The sequence below is a fragment of the Thermothelomyces heterothallicus genome (genome assembly GCF_042370625.1).
Source record: "Thermothelomyces heterothallicus CBS 202.75 unplaced genomic scaffold P884_scaffold_15, whole genome shotgun sequence".
Classification (NCBI taxonomy): domain Eukaryota; kingdom Fungi; phylum Ascomycota; class Sordariomycetes; order Sordariales; family Chaetomiaceae; genus Thermothelomyces; species Thermothelomyces heterothallicus.
The window spans coordinates 762872-788907 of NW_027192576.1; the positions used below are offsets into that span (position 1 = coordinate 762872).

General features: G+C 50.7%; 9 protein-coding genes across 9 annotated transcripts; 6 read left to right on the forward strand and 3 right to left on the reverse strand.

Moving 5' to 3' along the window:
• Positions 1 to 519: 519 nt before the first annotated feature.
• P884DRAFT_270721 (uncharacterized protein) lies at positions 520 to 908 on the forward strand (the record flags this gene model as incomplete). Its single annotated transcript, XM_069442374.1, has 2 exons — positions 520 to 636; positions 678 to 908. 2 exons carry the CDS (start codon positions 520 to 522, stop codon positions 906 to 908), a joined length of 348 nt encoding a protein of 115 aa, XP_069296666.1.
• A 406-nt stretch (positions 909 to 1314) lies between these two features.
• On the reverse strand, positions 1315 to 3131 carry P884DRAFT_245718 (carboxypeptidase; the record flags this gene model as incomplete). Its single annotated transcript, XM_069440438.1, has 5 exons — positions 2636 to 3131; positions 2316 to 2548; positions 2125 to 2233; positions 1767 to 2048; positions 1315 to 1625 (listed from the first exon to the last, which is right to left on the reverse strand). Exons 1-5 carry the CDS (start codon positions 2964 to 2966, stop codon positions 1315 to 1317), a joined length of 1266 nt encoding a protein of 421 aa, XP_069296667.1. The 5' UTR covers positions 2967 to 3131.
• Positions 3132 to 4167: 1036 nt separating this feature from the next.
• On the forward strand, positions 4168 to 5063 carry P884DRAFT_261050 (uncharacterized protein). The gene is made up of 3 exons (XM_069441518.1): positions 4168 to 4247; positions 4309 to 4812; positions 4863 to 5063. Exons 2-3 carry the CDS (start codon positions 4586 to 4588, stop codon positions 5026 to 5028), a joined length of 393 nt encoding a protein of 130 aa, XP_069296668.1. The 5' UTR covers positions 4168 to 4247; positions 4309 to 4585; the 3' UTR covers positions 5029 to 5063.
• A 1836-nt stretch (positions 5064 to 6899) lies between these two features.
• P884DRAFT_300782 (uncharacterized protein) lies at positions 6900 to 7181 on the reverse strand (the record flags this gene model as incomplete). Its single annotated transcript, XM_069444802.1, has 3 exons — positions 6900 to 6932; positions 6976 to 7066; positions 7126 to 7181. The coding sequence occupies 3 exons, from the start codon at positions 7179 to 7181 to the stop codon at positions 6900 to 6902; spliced, it is 180 nt and encodes a 59-aa protein (XP_069296669.1).
• A 570-nt stretch (positions 7182 to 7751) lies between these two features.
• On the forward strand, positions 7752 to 11305 carry P884DRAFT_309661 (pectin lyase fold/virulence factor; the record flags this gene model as incomplete). Its single annotated transcript, XM_069445173.1, has 11 exons — positions 7752 to 7791; positions 7858 to 7923; positions 8002 to 8087; positions 8157 to 8625; positions 8718 to 8907; positions 8973 to 9127; positions 9186 to 9397; positions 9526 to 9730; positions 9771 to 9883; positions 9987 to 10139; positions 10808 to 11305. The coding sequence occupies 11 exons, from the start codon at positions 7752 to 7754 to the stop codon at positions 10868 to 10870; spliced, it is 1752 nt and encodes a 583-aa protein (XP_069296670.1). The 3' UTR covers positions 10871 to 11305.
• On the forward strand, positions 11299 to 12645 carry P884DRAFT_203151 (Gtr1/RagA G protein conserved region-domain-containing protein; the record flags this gene model as incomplete). The annotated part of the gene is made up of 2 exons (XM_069438482.1): positions 11299 to 11474; positions 11565 to 12645. The coding sequence occupies 2 exons, from the start codon at positions 11299 to 11301 to the stop codon at positions 12643 to 12645; spliced, it is 1257 nt and encodes a 418-aa protein (XP_069296671.1).
• Positions 12646 to 13122: 477 nt separating this feature from the next.
• Positions 13123 to 14476, reverse strand: P884DRAFT_300785 (uncharacterized protein; the record flags this gene model as incomplete). Its single annotated transcript, XM_069444803.1, has 3 exons — positions 13123 to 13864; positions 13928 to 14355; positions 14414 to 14476. 3 exons carry the CDS (start codon positions 14474 to 14476, stop codon positions 13123 to 13125), a joined length of 1233 nt encoding a protein of 410 aa, XP_069296672.1.
• Positions 14477 to 14846: 370 nt separating this feature from the next.
• Positions 14847 to 17416, forward strand: P884DRAFT_278561 (60Kd inner membrane protein-domain-containing protein; the record flags this gene model as incomplete). Its single annotated transcript, XM_069443198.1, has 5 exons — positions 14847 to 15125; positions 15741 to 15784; positions 15866 to 15936; positions 16070 to 16827; positions 16907 to 17416. The coding sequence occupies 5 exons, from the start codon at positions 14847 to 14849 to the stop codon at positions 17414 to 17416; spliced, it is 1662 nt and encodes a 553-aa protein (XP_069296673.1).
• A 776-nt stretch (positions 17417 to 18192) lies between these two features.
• On the forward strand, positions 18193 to 19034 carry P884DRAFT_203246 (carbonic anhydrase-like protein; the record flags this gene model as incomplete). The annotated part of the gene is made up of 3 exons (XM_069438491.1): positions 18193 to 18372; positions 18553 to 18704; positions 18854 to 19034. 3 exons carry the CDS (start codon positions 18193 to 18195, stop codon positions 19032 to 19034), a joined length of 513 nt encoding a protein of 170 aa, XP_069296674.1.
• Between the last annotated feature and the right edge of the window lie 7002 nt (positions 19035 to 26036).

The window sequence follows — 26036 nt, forward strand, 5'->3', positions numbered from 1 at the left end:
CTCTAGCGTATTAGCTTTTCCTGCCACCTGAATACGCTCAACGACACCGATTTGCTCCACTCTATAAGCATGCTGACACCCCTGCGTTGGTTATTACGATAATTAATTACCCAGTTAGGAGACTAAACCAACGGACGAGATGTAACAGGACACTGAGAGGGTGCACGAAGTGTAATTACTACAGTAACAGCAGTCAATCCTCCAGGAGATGACCCTTGACTTTTCACTTGCTAGTCGAGCCTGTGAGTTATATCCGGCCGCTTCCTACGTTGGATAATACCTTTGTAATTATGTATTAGTTCCATTACTGTCACGGAGGGCTATAGGATATTTGTTGACCTACATCCGGCCTATCCGCGAAGCAAGACGCGTGGCCCACGGGATATTGACATTCTAGCGCCTATAAATATAATGGTGTATGGCGCCCGGAGTCATGTTGCTGTGATCCGTGAGGTCGAGCTATTACCTTGGGAGTTCAATTGAAGGAGCCAAAACGCAAATCGGCCGCAAGGGAAGATCATGGCGTCGTATAATTATTATGATAGCGGCACACCGCTCGCGGCTTCGGCATTCCGGAAGAGGAGAGCATCTCCTACGACGACGGAGCCACGCCCATGCATCCAGCTCGATATCCGCGTGAGCATGAGCATCGACACCGCGGCCACCAAGTGGCTCAGCTGCAGCTCAGGGTGGACCGCAACATCGACGCCGTGGACTGGGCTGGCGGACCTGACGGCGCGGACTTCTCCCAACCTGACGGAGCGCCGGACAAGCCGGACGCGTACGACGTCGTGCAGACGAACGTGCAGACCGAGGTCCTCCGCCCCCTGACGGAGCTGGCCCGGTCCGGCGACCTCGACCGCACGGCCAACTCCAGCCACTGCCGCGACCAGGACCCGAAGCAATAATTAGCAACAGCAACACTGACGCCGACGCGGGCCACGTTTGACTTCCTGGAGAGGGTGGGGAGTGGGTTTGTAAAGAAGAGAAGATTTGGTAGACAAGATCATGGAACAGCGGATAATAATTGCAGGAAGGGCGGTCATATCAGTCCTGAAACCTCTCTTGTTGTTGTAGAAGCTAGAATATCCATAAATGATTGGTTAAATCTCGGCCATGGAGCCATCCAGCAAGCGGACGGCCAGATTCCCTCCCCCCTTTCTTCGGCACAGATATTTGTAACTCAATTCCCGGGCTTGCCAGGGAAGGTGACAAAAAAAAGGGGGGAGGGAAGGGGACGCTGGCGGGACTCCGGACATTATCTGCCCCGGGGACACGGAAATGGCACTCCCGGCCGCGCCCATTCATTATTAATTACTTCATGTTCTGGAGCAGGTAGCGCACACCGGCGTAGGTCTCCTCGCCGCTGGGCAGGATCTGGCTGGCGGGGAGGACGAAGCCGTAGTTGCCGGTGTCGCGCAGCTCGGCGGTGAAGACGTAGTCGGCGCCGACGACGTCGTTGGCGTAGTCGACGCTGCTGCCGGTGGCCTTGTAGATGGTCGAGCAGATGGGGCCCGTCTTGAAGCTGGTGCCGTGCACCGCCTTGATGGCCGCCGCGGCGCCCTGGGCCAGGGACTGCAGCTCGGAGTTGTTGGGCGCCACGGCCGTGCACGAGTATCCGTAGGCTGGGAAGGGAAGGGAAGGAAGAAAAGGGTTCATCATGTTAGCTGCCTAAAGGTTCCCTAGAATAATAGAGCGTACAACAACTGAAAAAAAAAAAAAAAAAAATTGGGGGGAGGGGGGCGGAGGTGTGGGGGGAGTCTTACGAGTCATGAAGAGCTGCGAGTACGAGTGCCAATCGATAAACAGCTTGATTCCCTGGCTCTCCTTGGTCTTCTTCAGCCAGGCGGAGAGGGCCTGGGTCTCCGGGGCGTCGGCCTCCTTGGTTCCCTTAAAGTCCTCGGCGCAGGGGTTGGTCGAGGCGCCGCCGCTGACGTCCCACTTGTAGGGCCAGTTGCGGTTGATGTCGTGGCCGATGCAGCTGCTACCGGAGGTGCTCTGCCGGTTCTTGCGCCACAGCCGGTCGTTGGTCTGGGTGTAGACGAAGCCTGGCATGGAGACCATCAGCCGACTGACCAAGAAGATAAGATTTTCAACGACGCAAGACAGGCAAGGTTTACTTACCGTCAGGGTTGACAAATGGAAAGAAGAAAAAGTCGTACTTGTCGAGGAAGCCCGCGACCTCGGCAGAGTCTTGGTTGTTGAGCAGGTAGTAGGCAAGGTATTCAACGACCTAGGTTATGATATGATATTTATATTAGCAAATCATTCATCTCTCATCGGTGCCTTGGATGAACGTAATTATGTTAGCTCACCATGGTCGAGATCCACTCGCGCGCGTGGACGGTCCCGTGGAAGACGACGGCGGGCTTCCCCTTGCCCGACTTGCCCCAGAAGTGGATGCCGGTGATGTCCCTTCCGTTCAGAGACTTGCCGGACGAGACGATCTCGGCCTGCGTCGAGAACTGCTGCTGGAGGTCGTTCAGAAACTGGACGTGGTCGTCGAAGCTGTGGTATGACTGGAACCAAGTGGCGTTGGCGGACCCGGCTGAGAAGCGACTTGTGAGCGGGCATACGGAAACGAACAAGAAGAAAAAGAAAATAAAAGATTGGTTGCTGTGTGACGGTCACGTACCGGCATAGACTTGGAATGTCGACTCGGCCGCGATGGACGCGCCCAGGTCCTCGTGCATCGTGACGGCCTCCATGCCGGCCGTCTCGGCGGCGAATGCGTCGACCTGGGAGGGCGGGATCACAATGTCGGCCACGGCACCGGCCCGGACCTTCCCCTTCCACGTAGAAAGGCCGAGGCGGTCGATGATGCTGTTGACCTTGGCCGCATCTTTCCCGACCGTGAGACGGACGACCTTGTACCCGTCGTAGGACTTTCGCTGCTGTGGCGATTGCACGGCCGCGGCCGAAGCAAGTGCCAGAAGGGCGGACGAAACGAGCAAGTTCAACTTCATCTTGGCAGCAAGACGGTCCCGTCTCTCCTGGTAGCTTCTTCCCTTCTTTCTTTCTTCTTTTCGCCCCTTTTCTTTTGCGTGTTGGCGGAAGTGGAAGATGAGATCACCACGGCTTCTGTGTGACACGGCATCCCGCCTCAAAATACGCTTCTCTTTTATATTTCTATTGCGTAGTGTACCTATACTACACCCTGGTAGTCACGCCGCAGATACAGATTCCGGACTGCAACACGGGCGATCGCGGGAACCAATCGCCGAGCGGATACCGGAGTACTAATAGGTGAAGGGAATGATCATCTGGCGAATTGCCGCGGCAGATTCGAGCAGGGTTGAGCGCATCAGATGAACTGCCGTTTCGGGGAATTCAGCCGTGGTACACGCCATGTGATCGCTGTAACCTTCCCGACAGGATGAAGATCTCAGTGGTCCCCCCCTCCCCCGTCAGGCATGATGCGCGCTCTATGAGGGACAAGCGGCTCACTGCAAAATACTGCCCATCACTATTCGCACAACACTGCCTGCATGTAGCACATGCAATGTACTACATGCCAAGTACGGAGTACCGTTCTTCCCGCCCGGGTGACAATTCAGGGGTGACCTTCCGCATGGGGCGCAGCCCGCCGTTTCACCGTATATAACAGAGTGAGATTGGGCATGTCAGCAGCTGCCGCTTTAGCTAGGTACTTCCATACGCGCTTGATTTTACCTCCCGTAATCAACCACGCTACCGTACTTTGGTTTTATCTAGGGTGCCAATAGCAGACAGCAGTACTACCTGGGGGAGGGGGTAGCAGCCAGAGAAAGTACGGCCATAATTAATTAACCCTCGAGTTCACAACGTGAATATCAAAGTATCAAACTTTTTTTTTCATGGCAACTGATTTTATCGAGCATATAAGAGTTCAGGTGACGTTTGGTTCTGTAGGGAATTACGGACCAGTGCCAGCTGAACTGTGGCCATGAGAGGTATCGATTCCCGAGGTAATTAGGTATAATGATTTGTATGTATGTACGGATTACATACATGCGCTGGTAACATAGTTCACTCTACAATTGCCTGCGAAAGGAATAGTCAAGACATGGGGTTGATAATACACTACGTAGGACTAGACCTCCATTACTTAAGTAATTACTACTTTGCATTCAGGATCAATCTTGCCCTAGGCCGAAACCTATCTAATAATTAGCCATCAACGGCAGACCCGTATCATTACGGATGCGATCGCTACGTACTCAGTTACCTAGGTGCAGTCAGTCGCACAAGGCTCTATCGTCCTATATGTAAGTCAAGGGCCTACGGTAGCGAGGTATTGCGTGATCATAAGGAGTATTAATTAGTTAGCCAGGGAAGAGCATCACCAGATCAGAGACAGCCAGAAAGGGCAATATTCAGATTCCAACTCTCCGTTTCCTTCACCCAGAATCCGAACCGCCGGCCTCGAGAGAGCCAAAAATAGCTCCCATAGCCACCGAGTTAAAATGGCTCGCTCGTCTCCCGGGGATTCCGCGAGTTGCTCGACTCTTCCCGCCAAAGCGACAGACTCTCTTGCCCCTGTTCTCTTACTTCTCGGAGCCAGCTCTTCTCCTGCTCCTCCCCCGCGACGAGCCCAGCCGACAGCATGGCATCCGCCCGCCCTAGCGGAGGAGCTCGCCATCATGCTGATTTCATCAAACGCTTCACCGAGCAAGAGGCTCAGCGGCGAGAGGCCAAGCAGCAGAAGGTCCCGCTCACGGCTACGCAGCGCACCGCGCGCCGCGAGAGATTACGAAAGATTCGCTTCATCAAGCCTACGGATGCCGACTATACGAAATCTAACATTGCTGGCGTACTACGGAAGTGGAAGAGGTAGGTATCCTTCTCTACTATCGCCGGGTAGGTCGCTAACCAAGAGCAAGGTACTGCAACTTTGCTAGGTTAGGGCTATGGCTCGACGTAATCAAAATAGCAGACCGAGCGACTGCGATAGACTTCCTTGACCACCTATATAAGAGATTGAATATACTTTGTAGGGTATATCCTGGCAGTATTTCCATAAGTATAAGTAACTATACGTTTAGATAGCTAGGTAGTATATAGATATTAATAATAGTAAGGAGGTAAAAAAAGTTAGAGCAAACTTATGTATGTTTCTACGGCTACCGTACTAGCACGCTGCAGTTCTACGATACCGAACTTATACGCAAACACGGCCTCCGACCGCCTAACGTGCTCGGCAAGGAAGTAGCCGATTGGAACGATCTGCTGGTTCTCCTCACGTATAATATCGCTTATGACACGAGGATTTTCCCTCGGGAGCGGCATCGTATTAATCTGTGGGGATGTTACCTCTTTCTTGCGTGCACCGGATGTCGACCTGCCGAGATTGTGGACAACGAGACAAAGAAGCCCAAGGATGGCTCTTGTCACGGCACGCAATGTGCAGCCATACCACTACGCCATGTTCCCGTCAAAAGGGTACGAATGATTCAATCCGACAGATCGAACCACTGGCTGCACTATAGAGCTGTCACATCATGGAAGGCAGCGCCCGCAGGCCGTGCCGTGACAGGGCGGGTAGCGCGGCGACATTAGCGTCATCGAGGTCTGTCGACGAGCGCGGCATCGTCAAGATCAACCCGCTCGCCAACTAATTAGACCTTCGTGTAGGTTAATGCATATATCGACGAGTACAAGGTCCCCTACAACGCCCTCCTCGACTATGGCTATAAGTCGCACCCCTTGCGCTTACCTCACCCTGCCCCGCGCCATCTTCGCTAACAGGTACCAGCTCTCGGATCCGCTCTTCCTCGCCTCCAAGAACCTCACCGCCCTGTGCTACATGACCCAGCCCGTCGACCTCGAAGCGCCCGAGTATGTCATGCCGCAGTGGGGCTCTTAGGGTTAAGGAGGAGAACAAGGAATGGACCGCCCAGATCCCCCTCTACCTGCGCTACCTCGCCCCCGCGGAGGGCGGCTACTCGTCCATATCCGTGCCCTACCCGGCCGTGTTCTGGGCCTGTGAGCCCGAGCCCGAGCGCGGGGGAGCCTTCTAGTTCCCGCCGAATCCGTTTGAGAAGGTCAAGCTGGGGTATGACGGCTTGTTTGAGGACGGCACCGTGTTCTGGCATGTCGAGCCGCGGCCGGCGACAGGAACGTCGCTGGTGAATGTCGTGAGGGTGTCGGCGCTGGACTTGGAGAGGGCAGAGTGGGTGGGCGGGAGGACGGCGGTCGCCGTCCTGGTTGGGTTTGCTTGGGTTGTGTGGAAACTGATTGGGGTATATGAGAGGGAGAGGAGTGAGAGGATGGTGACGTGGGGATGGTGTGTGTGGGTATAAACGGTCGTTGTATCTGGGCCGGGAGTTTTCCTGTCGAATGGACGCTCTGGGGTAGCATCTGAGCCCGCCACTGTCGGTGATATATAACTTCCATCATCTAGGCTGTATTATTGACCTGTTGTCTGCTGGCTTTTCCAATTTCCCGGCTTCAAAGTGGCCGTGTAGCACTGTCCTGTTGTCCTTCTTTGTCTCCTACCCCTTTCTTCGCTGTTCTCCGCGTTTGTCCCGGGCGGCGACTGAGTTGATCAAGAATGGGATTCGGGGTTCGCATTATATGGAGGATGATACACGACATTCACAACGTCTGATAGACGGCCACGGGGCTGGGGGGAAGCAATGTACTTCACACGAGGTTCGAGCAAGAAAGAGAGCAAGCCGAGGTGAAAGGATCCGTTTTGCGAAGCGTATAATAACACAAGTCCGTCGGGAAGCAACTTAGCTACCTCATTCGCAGTTCAACTCCTTCCATATCGCCCCGCCTCGCCGGTTCGTCGCGCATATCATCGCCTGCTGTGGCATTGACAGACAGAGCTATCGGCGGACGGCAGGCGATCCTCAAGGCGGGCCTGAAGGCGAAAGTCCCGTAGGGAGACACCTATAAGAATTCCGTGTACCGCCCTAGGAGATGGCATTAGTGGCTTGGTGGCGCAACTGGAAGTGCGTTAGAATGGAGAGCTCACAGCATCGTATATACCATGTAGTGCTGGTCGTCGAGGAGAGCACGGTAGAAGGGACCGGCGCGCTTGTCAAGGTGAGACAAGGCCTCGGCAAAGTCGTACCCAATGCTCGCGCCCAGGAGGATTAGGATGACAATATCGAAGATGACGACACACGGAGGGGGGACATGGCGCAGCCGATGATGATGATGACGATCAGTGAGGGCCACCACTTGACTGGCATCGTGCAAGATTGCGCAGACGACCTACGCGTTGAGAGGGATCATGTTAGCCGGCGCGGACGGAGAAACAGCGGCGGAAGCGGACCTACACCGGCGAATCTGACGCCGTTCGAGTAGCCCAGCGTTTTGCTGATATAAATGAGGAAGATCAAGACAGCGAGCTTAAAGAGAAGTGCCAGCGCCCTGCAGAAAAGGTGAATCGGGTCGCCGGGTTGGCTAACCGCCTGCGCGGCATTGTGTAATCAGGCAAGTTTGGCCGCAAGTCGCGACGCGTGAAAGAAACTGGCGGAGGGATTTGGTTTCTGAGGGACGGCGCACTCGGGCGGCGGTCATGAAGGAGGATTTTGACAGTGTGCATGCAAAGTTTTGATGCGAACTCGCAAAACTCGGGATGTGTGAGGGGTTACGCATTAGTAACTGAACATTCTCTTGAAAAGGCACGTACCTGGTTTCCAGCACAATATACGCTCTTTTTGGGACACAAATGATTGGCAACGTACGAGCACCCCTAATTAATAATTAAATATCCGACATGACCTGCAAGCTCACCCATCGAGTCATGACACAGCCGAATGACCCCCGGCGCTCCCCCGACCACTCAGCAGGCCATTTGTGAGTCTTCCGAGTTAGCACCTGTTAAATTGGTCTGGAGCAGTGAGTGACCAACGAGCCTCTCAGTTGCCGAAAATGGGAGCGGCGGCGTCATGAGTGACTTGACGTTCAACGGTGGCAACTTTGGCATCTGTACGCTTGCCCCTGCCTCAGCTCGGGCTGCCCGAACATGTCTCACTTCAGTGTGAAGGTACTAACCAGCGTTTACAGATGGTGGCAGCCAGCAATTCACGGCCCAGCGGCTGAAGTTCAGAAACTGCGCAACCGCTGTGCAGCTCATTTGGGACTGGGCCTGGGTGAGTGGCCATCCACCGTGGACTAAGGTTTCGGGACGCTGGCTTACTTACTCCCCTCCGTTTGACTAGGCCTGGAAGAGCATCGACATCTCCGGTTGTACGACTGGATTCAAACTCGTCTCGGAGGATGGCGTCCATCATACGGGGTCCATTCTACTGCTGGATTCAAAATTCACCAACACGGGGACCGCGATCCTGACATTCCCGGCCACCAAGGAGCTGGCTAAGGGAACTACTGGTATTACGCTTGACAATGTTGCCTTCGACAATGTCCAGAATCCGGTCGTGGACACTCAGGGCAAGGTGTACCTCTCGGCCAGCGTGGGCAGCGTCGACACATGGGTTCTCGGGCCCGTCTACTCGGACGGGCGAGTCAGGGGCGACTCCCTTTCCATGACTTTCACCACCGACCGCGAAAAGTCTCTCCTTGGCTCTTCGAGCTCGGGTCTTCCGAAACTGCCATTCTTTGAGAGGGCAAGACCTCAATATGAAAACGAGGGAGCCGCTTCCTTTGTTCACATGAAGGACTACGCCAGGGGTATGCAGCCAGGCACTAACCACCCTACAGTTTCTTCCATTCTTACCTCTAACGATGTGGCCATCTTGTTCTGGGAACTGACGCGACCTCAGGCGACGGATCTACTGGTGACACGGCGGCTTTCCAAAAGGCGCTTGATGACAATGCGGGTTCAAAGATCATCTTTGTGGATGCGGGCTCCTACATCCTTACCGACACAATCACCATCCCGGCGGGCGCGAGAATTGTGGGGGAGGCCTGGTCTCAACTGGTGGCCTCGGGAAACAACTTCGGTGATGCTTCGTGCGCAAACTGTTCCTCGCCCCTCATCCCCAGTCTGCGCTGACGTGGTTGCTACCCTACGGCAGGAACCCGCGCCCCCTTGTTCGAGTGGGCAAACGTGGCGACGTGGGGAGTGTTGAGATACAGGATCTCCTATTCACTTCCAAGGGACCAACCCCCGGTGCCGTGTTCGTAGAGTGGAACATCAAGGCCAGCTCGCCTGGAGCTGCCGCCATGTGGGGTAGGCCATTTGGATTCCTCAACGGCCGTGACGATTTGCTGACTGACACCTGAAACAGATAGTCACGTCCGTCTCGGTGGTGGTGAGGGCACAGAACTCACCTCAAAGCAGTGCCCCCCTTCCACCTCCGGGACGAACAGCGGTTGCAGCGTGGGCAGTCTGATGATGCATATCACCCCGGCCTCATCTGCTTTGCTGGATAACGTCTGGCTTTGGTTGGCGGACCATGATATCGACGACCCGAGCTGGGAGGATGACAACAACAACATGGTAAAGTCCCTCGCGGCGAACCCGCGTCTATCTACCCCCCTCTTCCAATTTCACCCTATCTTGCTTCTCCGGCTCTACGCAGAAGGCAACAAAAAAGAGTTGAGGCTGACTACTCCGTCGCTACGCAGGTGCAAATGTCTGTCTATGTGGCTCGCGGCCTGCTTGTGGAGAGCACTGATGCAACCTGGCTCTACGGAACGTCTTCGGAACACGCCGTCATGTACCAGTACAACTTCTGGAAGGCTCGGAATGTGTTTGCCGGCATGATCCAGACGGAGTCGCCCTACTACCAGCCCACCCCCAAGCCACCGGCACCGTTTGCTGACACGGTTGGTAAGTTCGCCGGTGACTGGGGATATGACTGCCAGAACAGTGGCGCTTCTGGCTGTGATGCCTCATGGGCTCTTCTCGTCCGAAACTCGACCGACGTCTTCATCGCCGGCGCGGGCCTCTATTCTTGGTTCACGACATACACTCAGGACTGTGGTACGTTGTTCCCTTTTGGATTCGGTTCATGACGGCCATAGCCTCTATCTAACAACACCCGGCGCGCCCCCCCCCCTTAGTCGATACAATGAATTGTCAGCAGAGCTTGGTCCTCGTCAACGACAACTTTGAGCACGTCCGGATCCACAACCTCATCACCATCGGGGCGACCAACATGATTGAGTCGGACGGCTATAAGACCAAGTCGGCGGATAACCTTGCTGTCGACTTCCATCCTTATTGGAGCCAGATCTCCGTGTTATAAGAGTACTTGTTACTATTATTATTATTATTATTATTTTATTATATTTCTTTTCTACCTTGTTATCTCCCCTTATACCCCTTAGATAGGTACCCTTATTTATATCTAGTATATATAGTATAACTTATTAGAACTAGAAAAACAAATCTATATCCTATAGCCCTCTAGTTATACTAAGAGCTTCCTACCCTAGTCTAATATAGGCTCCTATTTAGGAAGGTTAGAAAAGCATTTAACTAGAAGGACTTTTAACTAGCCTAGTTATAATAAGAAAACAAAGGCCTAAAGGTATAATTAGAGGTAGCCTAGCTGTCAAAGAGCAGGAGAGTAGTTAGGGATCTAAATAAGTAGTTTGCTACGATTGAATAGATCTACCAGGCCCAGGTTAAAGCTGGCCGTATAGAGGGCTCTATAGCTAAAGAGAGCAGGTCAAAAAGTATAGATTCAGAGGCTTCCTATATTGTGGTGGGTTGAACAGACTGTTGTATGGAAGGTTGAAGATGATAGGTAGGTGTAGGTGCCAAGACTTGCTAAGTGGCCCAAAGGGGGGGTGGCCTAAAAACAGGGGGTCCGACTTAATTAATATGCTTTTCAGCGCGAGAGGGTACTTGCAATGGACCCTAAGGGCAAAGGTAAATTACCTAGACACTGCTTGGAAACAGCTGACCCTAACCCTGTTCGGCAGCCAGCTCCCCGAACTGGAAGACGACTCACTGGATTTGTAGCCCAAAACCTCAATGCTTCCATTTCCTTGGTTTTTGCTTGACGGATGATAATGGCAATACGCGAGTGCCAGGTCATTTAACATAAGGCATCCGTTCAGGGAATCACGTGAGCCGACTCACCTGGCAGTTCTTTCCGCAAGTGAACTCCCAATCGCTGAGTGACGGCCTTGGTGCCCCAGGTGGTCCGTGGAACTGGGGAGTTGGTGCCCCGCTGTGGGCCTGATACTTCGTCAACCCGACCTGGCTTCCAGGGTCGGTTGGTCGGTTATCTCAACACACGGCCATCTCTCAACATCACAACCACACTCGCCGGCCTCACACATACGCTGCACCATTTTTAAAACAAAAAATCATCCCCACTTTTCTTTCCCCAGCCAATCTCTGTCCCGATGAGTTGACCAGCCACCATGTCGGAATACGAGAACAACATGGGCGCCTCGCCGGCGGTGGCTGGCGTCGACCCGATGCGCCCCTCGCCTGCTCAAGCGCAGCTCAAGAAGGTCAAGAAGCAGAAGGTGCTGCTCATGGGGAAGAGCGGGTCCGGGAAGTCCAGTATGCGCAGCATCATCTTCAGCAACTACCTGGCCCGGGACACCCGGCGACTGTGAGCCGCACTCTCTTATGTTCTCCTGTCGTTGCCGTAACAATTCGAGCGTAAAGGCACCGGCAACGGCTCGCTAACGTCAAACAACAGGGGCGCCACGATCGACATTGACCTGTCGCACGTTAAGTTCCTGGGAAACCTGACGTTGAACCTGTGGGACTGCGGTGGCCAGGAAGCGTTCATGGAGAACTACCTCTCCCAGCAGCGCGCCCACGTCTTCAGCAACGTCGGCGTGCTCATCTACGTCTTCGACATTGAGAGCCGCGACATCGAGCGCGACCTGGCCACCTACGTCAACATCATCAGCGCCCTCATCCAGTACTCGCGCGAGGCCAAGGTCTTTGTGCTCATCCACAAGATGGACCTGATCCAGCCAATGACGCGCGAGGACGTCTTTGAGCACCGCGCCGCCCTCGTCCGTCGTAAGACGAGCGAGGCCCTCGCCATCATGCACAAGCAAAGACCCGAACAGGGCGCCGGCGGTCAACAACAACAACAAAAACAACAACAACAGGAGCAGCAGCAACAACAACAACAACAGACATCCCCTTCCCCCTCCGCTTCCACCCAGCTAGAACCACCCGTCAGCCTCCAGCTGTTCGCCACCTCCATCTGGGACCAGTCCCTGTACAAGGCCTGGGCCTCCATCATCCACGACCTGGTGCCCAACCTGGCGGTGATCGAGACGCAGCTGGCGTCGCTGGGGCTGGCCATCGACGCCGACGAGATCCTCCTGTTCGAGCGGACCTCGTTCCTGGTCGTCTCGCGCTGGACGTCGCCCGAGGGGGAGCGGAACCCGTACGGGGACCGGTTCGAGCGCATGAGCAACATCCTCAAGAGCTGGAAGCACACGTGCTCCAAGTACACGGGCACCCCGCGCAACGCCGAGCAGTTCTCCGACTTTGAGTACAAGATGGGCGCCACCTTCAGCATGTTCGCCACCAAGTTCACCACGAACACCTACATCCTCGTCTGCATGCCCCCCGGCGAGGCCCGCTTCAACAGCGCCAAGCTCAACGTCGCCGCCGCCCGCTCCTGGTTCAGGTTCCTCGACGGGCCCGTCGTCGCGCCGCAGCAGGTGGCCACCACCACCACCGGAGCGCCCGCCCCGGTGGGAGGAGTCCCGTCGAGCTACGGGGCGGAGGCGGCAGTGGGGGCCCAGGAGAGCTGAGACAGATTCGGCTCGGATTCCGGCAGGGAGGAAGACGGGAAGAGAGAAGATGAAGATGAAGAATAGGGGATGCTGGCCTGGGGGATACGTATGTACGCTTCTGTCTTTGCCACGGCGGGCTGTGATACCACGGTGTCGGCGTTCCTGGTGTTTTAAAGGGTTCTTAGCGTATATTAGGTGATGCGGCTGAGGTAGCCACGATGGTCATCACCGTCATCTCTCGGCATGATTCTTTCTCTCCCTCTCCCTCTCTCTCTCTCTCTCTCTCGATGTATCGTTACGTCATTCGGTCAAAATCTTCTCATATCTGCTGATGGTGCCATGAGCAGGAGCGTTCTCGCCCCACGCCAGAGATCAATGTGTAAGGTTGTCTCATCTATTACTTATCGGTAAACCATCCCAACGCCACGGCCCAGAGAAACAGAAAGACATTCCTGCCACCAAAAAGGCAAAGTGTTCCATGCCTCCCTCACACGCCTACTTCCACTTAACAACCGCGGCACCGCCCCGCTTGAACTCGGCCATTTCGCCCAGCACTAGGCTCTTATCGTCGTGCTCCTTGTTTGGGAATGTAGTGGAGAGGACCCACGCTCGGCCGCCGAGGGAAGGGGAGGAACGTTGGATGAAGTCGTAGACATCGCCCACCGTCTGAGTCGTGTTGAAGCGCGCCGGGAGACGGGTTCCGTCCGGAAGCTGGATGCGCAGCGTGACGGTCGGCTGGGACTCGTCCGCACCGGTGGAAGGGGCCTGGCTCGTACTCGCCGTCGCTGCGGTGGTGGATACCGGTTGCGGAGCTGGCGCGGCCTCGCCCGGAACGGGGCTTCCCAACCGCCGCCCCGTGCCGCTGAATGGGCGGTAAACCTTGGGCAGAGGCCGGTAATTCTCGTTGTGCTGCTGGAGCTTGACGTCCACACGCTGGTCGAGCCGCACGTTCATGAGATGGATCGGCGCCCGCCCTTCCCGAATCATTTGCAGGTCCGCCCGGTTCTGGGGGTCATCGAAACGCCGCAGCTCTCCATCGTCGATGCTGAAGCCGTCGTTCCAGATGTGCAGGACGCGCTCCTGCACTGGACCTTCGCTGGTCGCTGTGGGGATCGGGCTGCCCTGCGGGTCGGGAATCACGCGGCTCTCGACGCCATCTCCGCCAAGTGTATGTCCCACGCCGCGAAACCTGCTTCTCGACGGACCGGCGGGTTCTTCGCTAGACTGCCGGGCGTTTCTGTGCAAGCTCACCGTTAGCGCGCAAACTACGGAAAGAGCGAGGAGAATCAGCAATGCTTACGATCGAGCCTTGGCAACAATGTCACTAATCAGCTTCCGCGGGTCAGACGAGCGCTGAGCTGGATCTTGTACGGCCAAGCCGGATTTCTCTCCGCCAGCGAACAGGTCCCTCGGCCCACGCCGCTCGTCGTCCTCGTCGTCATAATCGTCGTCCTCCTCGGAATCGTCGTGGCTGTTACCACCGCCAATAGAGCTGAGCGTTGCCACGCCAGTGCGCTTTTGTGGCTTCTTTGAGGTCGAAGACGAAGAGGCAGTGGCGTACTCAGGCGCCGGACGGCCGTCTAACGTTCGGGGACCGGTATATGCAGGCTCGGGTGCCGCGGCCGCGGCGGTGGAATTCCGGGCCTGCTCGCCCTCCTCCAAGTCTGTGTAGTACGCAGTCACCGCCGAGTCAATGTCCCACTTGCTGCCACTCAGATATTCTGTGGCCTGCGATAGTCAGCGGGTGCCCAGAGATGCGCGCAATCGCCGAAGCTGACGAGCTTACCTGCTCCGTCGAGGCGCCCGTCAGCTCACAAAAATTGCTGATCAACGTATCATGGTCTGCCATTTCGAGAGTGGCGTTAAGGGTCTTGAGCTGTTCAGGATGCCGATCAAAAAAGTGAAGATTTTGGGAAAGCACGAACTTCCGACTTGATTTGTTGTCCAGTTTGGTTCGAGATCAGGCAGCTCAGGGCGACGAATGCAGCAAGGCTGCCCCGCGTCATTGCTGTCGGGAGCCCCGCCAACCGGCGCACGCCAGAACCATTACGTAATCCAGGGACTGCAAAGGTTCCGAGACGCCTGGACCACTTAACGCTAGCTCAAGTTTCGGTGTGACCTGCATCTCGTCGTCAGAGCACTGGGGGTCGGCGTGAAACATCCCGTCACCAGCAACACCAACAAATTGAGTGTCGCGCATTGACACTACAGCCCCAAACATGGCATCCGATGAGCCGCCGAATCCCATGGCCGAATCCGGAGTGACGATACGGTCCGATAGCGAGCAGTACTCGCGTCACGAAGAGCAGTCGGTCTCGCCGCCCTCGTCCTCGTCCCCGTCCCCCGCCGTTATTCTCTACCAGCCACCCACGATATGGTCCATCATCCGCGGCGCCGCCATCAATCTCCTCCTTCCATTCATCAACGGCATGATGCTGGGGTTCGGCGAGCTCTTTGCGCACGAGGCCGCGTTCAGGTTAGGGTGGAGCAACACGAGGGTGCGTCAAGCCTGCAACCGTCCCCAGGCACCAGCCTCAAAAAGACATCATGGCTAATATCCCTCTAGGTCTTCCCGGTCTCGAGGCGACAGGCACATTCCATCGGTCCTGGAATCGAAGCTGTGGAGAAACCAAGGCGGAGAAACGAACTTGATGACCTGACAACCTTAGAATGAAGGGCAGGCATGTTTGAGGAGTGTGCCGTCACCACGACTCTGATGGATGCACCCGGCATCACACACCCTTTAGTCCACAGCAATAAGAAGACAACCAGCGCTTCTTGTGGGTCCTATGGATGCACTGGACGGGACTCTTGCCGAGCGAGTACTCCGTACTTGCAGATACTTGTAATCACACATAGCAATTTGCAGGTAGTGAAGGGTGGTAGGCGGCCGGTGTTTTGGGTTGCACTCCTTCTCTGTACAAGTACAGTACATAACCCCGAGGGCCATAAAATACCTATTTACTATCGCTGCGGAATCGGATCTGCCAACCTTCACAACAGTTGCAATTGGACCCTAAGCTTCCCCAGAGGTCAAGTGCAATGACTACACTACCCTCGGAGTGCCCCACCTTCATGCTTGGCGGGCTCGGGCCAGCCAAGGGCCAGCCAAGGGCCAGCCGGGACGAGACCCGCTTAAAACTTTCCAACGTGCCCGGTTGACCGGCGCCCAGGAACGCGGAAATTTTGGCCCGCGACGGGACCCTTTGCGACCGCGCACCTGCCAACACAGCAACAGCAGACAAGATGCTTTCCAGCAGGGGCCTTCTCCGTTCAAATTCGAACCCGGCGCTGGGCCTTGCGAGGGCCGTGAGTCTCACTCTTCTTCCTGTTCCATTCTTTTCTTCAGCGATTTGTTTTCCAACAAACTGCACACTGACACAGCGGACTCAGGCGGCTCCCAAGACTTCGACCCGGCTTCTCTCCCGTCAATTCGGGACAGCGTTGCGCAATAACGGAACGACCCTGCATGCACCAACAACGGCGAGGAGGATAGGCGGTCCGATGCCTCTCGCTGCTGCTTCTCAACACCTTATCTATACCCGCCATCAAGCCCGCAATGCCTCCACCCAGTCGACAACAGCTGCCCCGACGACCACGCCCGATGCTTCGAGCCTTTCCGACCTCACTGGAACGCCGGTCAACCTCACGGGGAGCGACCTACTCGACATTCCCGAGCAGATCGGCTTCCTCAAGACGCTCGGGCTGGAGTACGGCTGGGGCCCAACCTCGATAATGCAGACAATCCTGGAGTCGGTCTACGTCTACACCGGTCTCCCCTGGTGGGCCTCCATCGCCGTGGTCGCCGTTGGCATCAGGCTGGCCCTGCTCAAGCCGGCCCTTGACGCGTCGGAGAACTCGATCAAGTACCAGGAGCTGCTCAAGGACCCGCGGTACCAGGCCGCCACCGAGGAGATGAAGCGGGTGCTGGTCACTGGCAACCATCTCGCCGGCGCCGAGGCCAGGGCCAAGATCGCCTTGATGAACAAGGCAGCGGGCTACTCGCTGTGGAAGAACTTTGTTCCGATGATCCAGCTTCCGATCGGTATCGGCATGTTCCGCCTCATCAAGGGCATGTCCGCGCTTCCGGTTCCCTCGTTCGAGACCGGGGGCATTCTCTGGTTCACCGACCTTACAGCTTCCGATCCGCTGTTTATTCTGCCCATCGCCACGGGCATCATCGTTGCCATGGGCATGAGGGTTTGTCAACTCTTAAGAACCCCGTTTGGTACAGCAACCCAAGGATGAAAGCCCTTTACTAACCGCGCGAGATACGTAGATACCCCTGCCCTATATGGCCGCCCAGCAGCAGAAGATGATGAAGATCATGAGCCTCGTCGTCATGCCCATCTCTACCGTGGTGGCCCTGTTCCTGCCGTCCGGCCTCACCTGGTACTTCTTCCTCTCGTCTCTCCTGCACACGATTCAGGCATACTTTATGCACCAACCGTGGTTCCGGCGGCTAGTCGGCCTGCGGCCGCTGACCGCGCCGGGCCCTCCGTCGCGCCCCACCGCGGCCTGGCAAGCGCCGCGCGTCCTCGACGCGAGGGCCCCGAGGATCGCCGCAGCGCAGCACGCTACCCCGCCGCCTGCTCCCGAGACCATGTTTGCGAGCCTCAAGTCTACGCTCGCAGACGCCAAGGAGAAGCTCAACGAGCGCGCAAACAAGGACTCGGCGGAGCGTTCCCTCAGGGCGGCGCGGGAGTACGAGGAGAGGCGGGCCCTCGAGGAGAAGGAGAAGATCGTCGCGCGCATCCTGCAGAAGCGCAACAAGGGAGAGCGGCACTGAGTAGTAGTGTTCAAAACGAAAAGGCCTAATCTGTGCTGCTACACTGATTGCATCTGGGGGAGTCACGGCGTCACGGGGCGGCATCCGTTCCTGGCCGAGCCTGCAGCAGGGATACGGCCCCCCACCCATCTGTACTGTAGTCTGTATATTATGCGAACACCAAACCGGCGGGTTTCTCGTCCCCACGCTAGGAGGGTTGTGTATTCCTTTTCCTATCCTCTTTCCCATCTCTCTTAAACCCACGGCGAGAAACCGAACCCAGCATCCGGATGCAAGGCGCATTAACCGATTAGTAAATGATGACATGGGGTGGCTTTGTGAGACGATTCTAGCGCGCGAGTGATAGGAGGGGAGATGGGGGGATCTTCCGATCACGTCATCTCGTTTACGGTACTAGGTAGCGAGCTGCGTCTCCAGATCAAAGTAACAAACCTCCTTAGCCAACCTACCTTCCTGTATCGAAACGACATGGGATTGGACGGCTTCAAGGGAAAGGTGGCGACGACGGCGGGTTTTTGATCCGGATAATTATATAATATAAACCTGGCTGCTGAATTCCTCAGCTGTACTTTCCTTTTCAACCAGTCTCTCCCATCCTTCGTCTTCGTCCGACTTATCTTTTATTACCATCACCGTGACAAGTATATCCATGCTTCACTAGCTGCATCAGCTCAGCCTACGAGTATCTGCGCCTTCATAGCCGCCGTACTGTGCTGTCCTATAATACGTACACCACGCCAACAAGTTCCCACTCCCCTTCTTTTGTTTTCAAAGAAATGAGCGCCATCCAGCAGAACGTCGAGGCCGCCTCGGCCAGCTACTCGGCCTCCTTCGACAAGGGCCACCTCGCCCTGCCGCCGGCCAAGAAGTACCTCGTCCTCACCTGCATGGACGCTCGCATCGATCCCGCCCGAGCCTTTGGCATTGAGCTGGGCGACGCCCACGTCATCCGCAATGTGAGATGATGTCCCCTCCCTTGTATTCTTCTCTCGGTTAATATACATTGTTGTTCTACCGGTCTCCCGGTGGTTACACGCGCGCGCACCCGCCTGCGCCGGTTGCGAGCACAGGGCAAGGCCTGGAGCATGTGCATATCTACGCTGACGGGAAAGGGTTTGTGACTGACAGTTTAACAGGCGGGTGCGTCAGCGGTCGAGGGGCTCCGGTCCATTATCATCAGCGAGCAGCTGCTGGGCACCAATGAGATTGTGCTCGTCAAGCACACCGGTTGCGGCATGCTGACGTTCAAGAACGAGGATGCCTATGGCATCGTGGAGAAGAACCTCGGGTGTGTTTCTTTTCTTTTTCTTTTTTGTATACTTTTCTCTTCTGCTATGATTTCAGGGCTCTGCCGCTCCGAGTGCCCTGTGCAAACTCGTGTCACACTTCTGAGTTTCGGTAAGAAACCCTCGGGCTAATTAACGATGGGAATTTCAGACAAGCGGCGGTTGAGGAACTCAGGGAAAGGAAGATCGATTTCTTGCCCTTCCCCGAGCTCGAGCAGGCAGTCAAGAACGATGTTGAGTTTCTGAAGGCGTCCAAGCTGGTGCCGGAGTCGGTGACCATCAGCGGGTGGATTTACGAGGTCGAGACTGGGAAGACGAGGCGTGTGGTCTAATTAAGTTGGATTGCAGTGGCTTATTTGAGTTTCGGCGAGGAGTTTTGGTTGGGGGGAAGATTTATCTTTTTGAAAGACTGGCTTCCGCGCCAGGTCTCGTGCCATAATATAGTAACAACACTGCAAACCGCACTCTATTCCCATCGAATGGTCCGCCCCATTAGAGGAGTAGGAATGTACTACCAAGTCATTAGGCAAACCGCTCCAATGCCGGCGCAAACACACAGGTTACGGATTTAATGAGCTCAGCCTAGAAGATTTTCAAGTCAATTCAAAATGCAATGCGATCGATGAGGCACTGTCAGAATACCTACGGCCATACTTAAGGTGCAATTGCTGGCGGGCAATTGCGCCGTCGCTTTTGCTTCACAGTTATGGGCCCGGTTGGCGTAGCGGTCTGAGCATCGCAATTCCTCGGCGTACACAAGCCAGGATTGCACGCGAGGCCCCAGGTTCGAATCATACTCGAAGACCAAGTTTAGCACTCTAGGAATACTGAGGCGCGGGTATATCCTAGAAGAGTATAGTGCTATAACTAGTGGGTACGGTCCTCAATGAATGGAGTGCAAAGCCGGGGCACATCCGATGGGGAGTACTAGTAGGTCACGAACGAAGAGTCGTATGAGGCAGATCAAGTCAAGCCTCACTTTCCTCGATCTGGGGGGTGTGTCAGAATACCTATGGCTATACTTAAGGTACAATTGCTGGCGGGCAATTGTGGCGTCGCTTTTGCTTTACAGGTACCTAATATACATCGGGTTCTGGTATATAGAACAGTTTCCTAGGTATTCTAGTTATTTTGAGAGTTATACAAAGAGCTACCTGTTGTATAGCTACCTATTAGAAGTCTAACTACGGAGTACTATTTAGTTACAAGGTTCCCTCGAAAGTCTAGGTATCTTATAACAATTATAAACTCCCTACCATGAAAAAAGGGGCTTATTAGCACAATTCTACATAATATATATCTATATATCATTACCTATTACTCAAATAGCTTACTAATAGTTTCTCCTTCTAGTTTCCATCCTATCTATCAGAAGCTATAGAGTGTTATAGGCCTAGGCTCCACCTAGGCTAATCAATAACAGGCTACGCCCGGTTTCGGACCAGACCTATATACGTTTGTAGGGCGTTTATAGGGCACGCGCTCAGGACCCGGTTAGGCTCCAACCTAACACCCAACCAGGCCCTAACCGGAGTATATACGTACCCCCTATATTAGGAAATAGAACCCCTTTCGGCACCTATACTTACTTTCTCCTCTTTCTTCCCTTAAGGTAGTTAAATAAAACATTATACGCTTATCTATAGTTACTATAAGGCTAGTATATTACATTTTAACTACCTTCTGTTAATAGTAACCCTCCTAAGCAAACGACCGACGATTTAGTTATAGTAGAATCTAGAGTATATATACCTTTAAGCTTAGTAGAGTTATAGGAACTTGTCTACTCCCTCTAAGCGGCGGTAGTATAGTAGAACGCTGTGATTGACTCCCTCTAGGCGTCTCGGACTTAACCTATACTAACCCCTGACTTGGTCGGAATGTCCCTAGAGAGATAGCGGCCTTAAAGGAAGCGCCTCCTAACCGGAGAACCTTTTAATAATAAGAAGGAACTTTTTATAGCCTAGAAGAGTATAATAGAATATATCCTTATAGTAGACAAAGACTTTATTAGTTCTAACTATAACTAGTAGGTTTTTATCTAGGGAAACTTAATACGATAGGTCTAGACTTAGGTTATAGTATACTATAAATCTACTAGCCTAAAGACTAGATATAACCTAGCCTAGTTCCTTTAATACCTTAAGAGCGTCTTTTCTAACCCCTATAAGAAGATAGTTACCCTATTAGAGCTCGAGTTCCTACAATAGAGAGATAATAAGCTATTCTCTACCTTTATTATTTAATTTAAGGTAAAACTCTTAAAGGTAGGTAGTCTCCTTTAGAATGACAAGATACGCCTAATTAAACTATAGCAATATCTCTCTTTAAGACTTAAGTATATAGCTATTAGATAAGGAATTCCCTAAGATAACTATATAGTAATAGTAGAGAGATACTATAAAATTATAATAGACCTTAAGGCTCTCTACCTAGGTAATAGATACTAGTAGATATAAAGACGATAGGTAACCTCTAAGCTATAGAGAGAGAAGGATATTAATAGGGATATACCAATAATAGGTATTAACTTGGCACGAACTAACCTATAGAAGAAGGGTCTTAATAAGGACTAACTAAGAGGATATAGAGGAGACGTCCTATAGGCGAAATAGGTTAGCTAGGAGGTATATATAGTACGATAGGTAGCCGGAGTATATATCTAGTACGGATAGAGGGGCTACTTTATTACTAAGTATAAATATACCCCTACTAGAAGACTAGTATAGTAGGACTAGCCAAGGGCTAATGTTTATTCCCTAGAGGCTAAGGAAGAAAGAGAGGATAGTAACCTATCTAACGAGGAAGATAGGGAGTAGGGAAAAGAATAGCCCCTAAGCAAAGTCTTATAAGGGGGCTAGAAGACTATAACTACTATAAAAGCGAGTTTATAGAGATTAATAGAAAAATAGATAGACCCCCTTTTCTTATCCTAGTCTTCCTTAACTCTATTAGCTTTATAAATACTTAGGTAGATAGTAGATATTCTAGTTATAATATTATTAATAAAAAAGTATATTAGAAGCTTAGACTTAAGTAAATTAATCTACTAACCCCTTATACCTTTAGTATTATAATAGGGGTATATCCTAACTAGAAGATCACTTAAATAGTCTATATTATAATAAATATTAATAGATAGGAGAGTTAGGCTATATTCTATATAGTCCCTAGATTAGTATAGGACATTATATTAGGTCTTCTATAGATATAATATTAGGAAGTTAAACTAGATATAAGTACTAGTATCCTAGAGATTAGGGTATAGCTAGGACTATTTGTCTAGGAAGTCTCTTTATAGATTAGAAATATAGGAATCTCCTAAATTATAGGTATAGTTTTTATAGGCTTAGTCTAGAGAGCACGGAAAAGGAAGACCTCTAATACCTTCCTAGTTATAAGTATCTAGGAAATGATAATTATCTTAGAATTAAGGTATAAACTCGATAGGGGTATAATAGAAAAAGGGAATAACTGCTTAGAACTAGAGATAACCCTACTAGAGGAGCTTTGTAACTTCGCTAACCTCTTTAATAAGGAGAAGGCTAGTAGATTACCCCTATATTATAGCGCTACCAACTATTATATCAAGTTAAAAGAGGGTCCTAATAGGAAGATTCCTAAACTCCCCTAGGGACCCCTTTATAATATACTATAAGATTATCTATTAGAGGTCTAGAAATAGGTTATTAATCTACTAGATAAGGGATAGATTTAAGCGAGTTCCTCTTTAGCCGCTACTCCTATCCTCTTAGTAAAGAAGGTAGATAGGGGATATAGATTCTATATAGACTACCAAGCCCTAAATAAGATTACAAAGTAGGATCGATACCTACTTCTACTAATCAAGGAGACTCTCTACTCCTTAGCTAGGGCTTAGTGGTTTACAAAGCTAGATATTAGGGCGGCCTTCTACTATATCCGGATTATAGAGGGAGATAAGCATTTAATAGCATTTCGAACCTAGTTTAGACTCTTTAAGTAGCTAGTCTACCCCTTTAGATTAGTAGGTATACCTATAACTTTCTAGCGATATATTAATAACGCTCTTAGCCTAATACTCGGAGACTTTATAACGGTATACCTCGATAATATCTTAATATATATAGTAGGTAGTAGAAAGGACTATATAAAACGAGTTAGGGAAGTTCTCTGGAGGCTATAGGTAGTAAGGTTAGCTCTTGACCTTAAGAAGTATATATTTACTATAAAAGAAGTCAAATACCTTAGCTATATTATTAAGGCCGGTACCTAAGTTTGTCCTAACCCCGAGAAGCTTATTACTATTTGCGATTAGGAGGTACTATAGAAAGTTCGAGGGGTATAGAGTTTCTTAGGGTTCGCTAACTTCTACTATAACTTTATCCCTAACTTCTCTAAGATAACTATACCCTTAATATAGTTAACTTATAAGAATACCCCGTTTCGGTAGGGAAGGGAGGAGTAGGAGGCCTTTGATACCCTTAAGGTAGCCTTTATCTTAGAACCTATCTTAGTATAATAGGACCCTAAGCAGGAGATAGTTCTTAAGGTAGACTATTCTAGAACGGCCCTTAATAGATGCCTCTTCTAATAGGGAGAAGACGGGATTCTATATCCTATAGCCTATTATTCTATAAAATTAACCCTAGTTAAAAGGAATTATACGATCTATAATAAGGAATTACTTATAATTATCTCCTACTTAAAGGCCTAGTTAGTAGAACTTTATAGTATTTTAACCCCTTTCTAAATCCTAACTAACTATAAGAATCTTAAGTACTTTACCTAGCCCTGCCTAATTAGTAAATGATAAGCCTAATAGGCTAAGATACTCTCTTACTTTAACTTTAAGCTCTACTACTACCCTAGATTATAGGCGTCCTATCTAAATACCCTCTCCTATTATAAGTAAGATTTCCCTAAAGATATATAGTATACTATATAACTCCTTCCTACTATCTAATTAGATACCTCTACTATCTTAGAGTTACCAAAAGCGTCTAACCTACCTAAGGGGAGTAGTATTTTTATAGATAGTTCGCTTATATCCCTCTAGGACGAGGGGGTTCTTAAGGACAAATACTATATATACCAACTCTAGGCTATCTAAGATAAGGCCCGGAAGTTCCCTAAAGAGGTAAATATAGTGTAAACCTAGATTATAGACTACTCCCTAAGTATATAAGGTACTCTTTAGTTTTAAGGGAGACTCTAGCTCCTTATATAGGAATCATTTATTACTATTATCCTCTAGTAAGTTTATAACTCTCCTATATTAGGTTACCTAGGGAGGAATAGGTTATTTAAGATACTCTAATAGGATTATTATTAGGATCTTATATCCTCTAATACAAAGCGGTTTATAACGAACTATTATATATACTAAAGGGCTAAGATATTATAATAACTATAATAAGGACTCCTCTAACCCCTACCTATTACCGACCGCTTCTAGAAATAGATTTCTATCGACTTTATAGTTAACCTCTTAGTATAAGATAAGAACTTACCCTATTACCTTATAATAATTACTAATCGACTATCGAAATATATCTAGCTTGAGGCTATATCTTTAATAGGGGCTAAGGTATACGCCCTCCGGTTCTAGGATATATAGTAGCGGTTTTATAGCTTTCTAATATAGATTATTACTAACCGTAGCTTAGACTAGCTTAGCTAGTTCTAGACTTCTCTCTATAAGATTATTAGGATCAAATAGTTACTATCGATAGTATATTACCCCTAGATAGACAGAGGTATAGAATATATAAACTAGGAGGTATAGATTATCCTATAAACTATTATTTCCTTTGCCTAGTATAATTAGCCTAAATATCTTCTAGTATACTAGCTTATAATTAATAACCGTAACTTATTAATAACTAGAACAAGCGTAAGTTACCTCCTCTATAGCTATAATATAAGTCCTATCTAGTTTACTAATCTCCTAGATACTCTTACTTTGACCTTATAGAGGAAAGCTATTAACTTCTTATACTACCTAAAAGAAGGTATAGAATAGACCTAAGCTACTATCGTATATATATAGTAATACTAATAAGAAAACGCTAATCGATCTTAACGTCTAGCTAAAAGGTTTAAGGTAAGGGATAAAGTATAATTATCCCTATATAATATTAAAACTAACTACCTAAGTTAGAAACTCGATTAGGTTAATGCTAAATATAGAGTAATAGTAATATTAATATTACTAACTATTACTTTAGATATCCCCTAAGGCTTATACCTTACCTTTTATATTAATTTAGTTAAGCGTATTATATCTAACTTACTCCCCTTATAATATATATTAGATACTTACCCTAGCCTAGTATTAGAACTTTTATAAGATAGATTACTATAAGAGAAATATAAAGTAAAAGCGATTCTTATAACTAAGAATATAAGGGGGAGGGGAAACCGCTATAATATATTAATAAAGTAGAAGGGATATAATACCCTAACTTAAGAACTACTAGAAAACTTAGAGAATACCAAAGCGCTTAATACTTTTAAATAGGAATAGGGGGATATATACCTAAATAATAGGCCGGTTATAAAGAGAAAATATAGAGGAATATATAAGCAAATAATCTAAAATTTCTATATATATAGGCAAACCTAGGGTAGATAGGTAATAACCACGTTATAAATATACTAACTAAGCTAACTATAAAATAAATATATATAATAATAACTTGCTACGCATTTACTCCTTATCCTCCCCTAAATACTTAACCTCCTCCTCCTCCTCTACTATATCTTTAGGAGCTATAAGGGTAGGCTCCTTACGGTCATAGACCAGGCGTAGTACACGCTTGGTTAGGGAGCTAGAACGCTAGGTATAGGCACGGTTAAAGTCGATAGGGACAGGTATAAGGCATATAACAGTAGTATAATAGGCCTAGGACGTAGGCAAAGGTATACCTAAGATATAGGTAACAAGGGTAGTATTAGTATTGACTAAGGTCGATATATTCTTATTTATATACTATATCTAGTATAGTATATTATTATTTTACACTATAGTATAGTATATAAGCTACCTAGCAGCTTATAGGGCAGGGGCGGGGTCAGAGGCGGCGGGGAGGGCGTTACCGCGGCAGGAGGGGGTATAGGGGAGCGTAACTATAGCGTGGTCGTCGCTATAGCGACGGGAGTTGGTGGCTTAGGCAGGGGAGAAGGCAAGCCGGGCGGGGGAACGGTTAGCCTGTACGGCCTCTATGATCGTGGTAAAGGAACGCACCAGGGCGGCGAATATAGGCGTAAGGACTGCCTTACATGTACTACGGTTCGCGGTCTTCGGCCGGGGGGGAGTCTCTAGGGCTATGCCCTCATCATAATAGTATACA

Coding starts and splice junctions, on each gene's coding strand:
- P884DRAFT_261050 (XM_069441518.1), top strand. CDS start 4,586: ATGGCATCCGCCCGCCCTAGCGGAGGAGCTCGCCATCATGCTGATTTC. Junction 4,813..4,862: donor GTACTACGGAAGTGGAAGAG/GTAGGTATCCTT, acceptor ACCAAGAGCAAG/GTACTGCAACTTTGCTAGGT.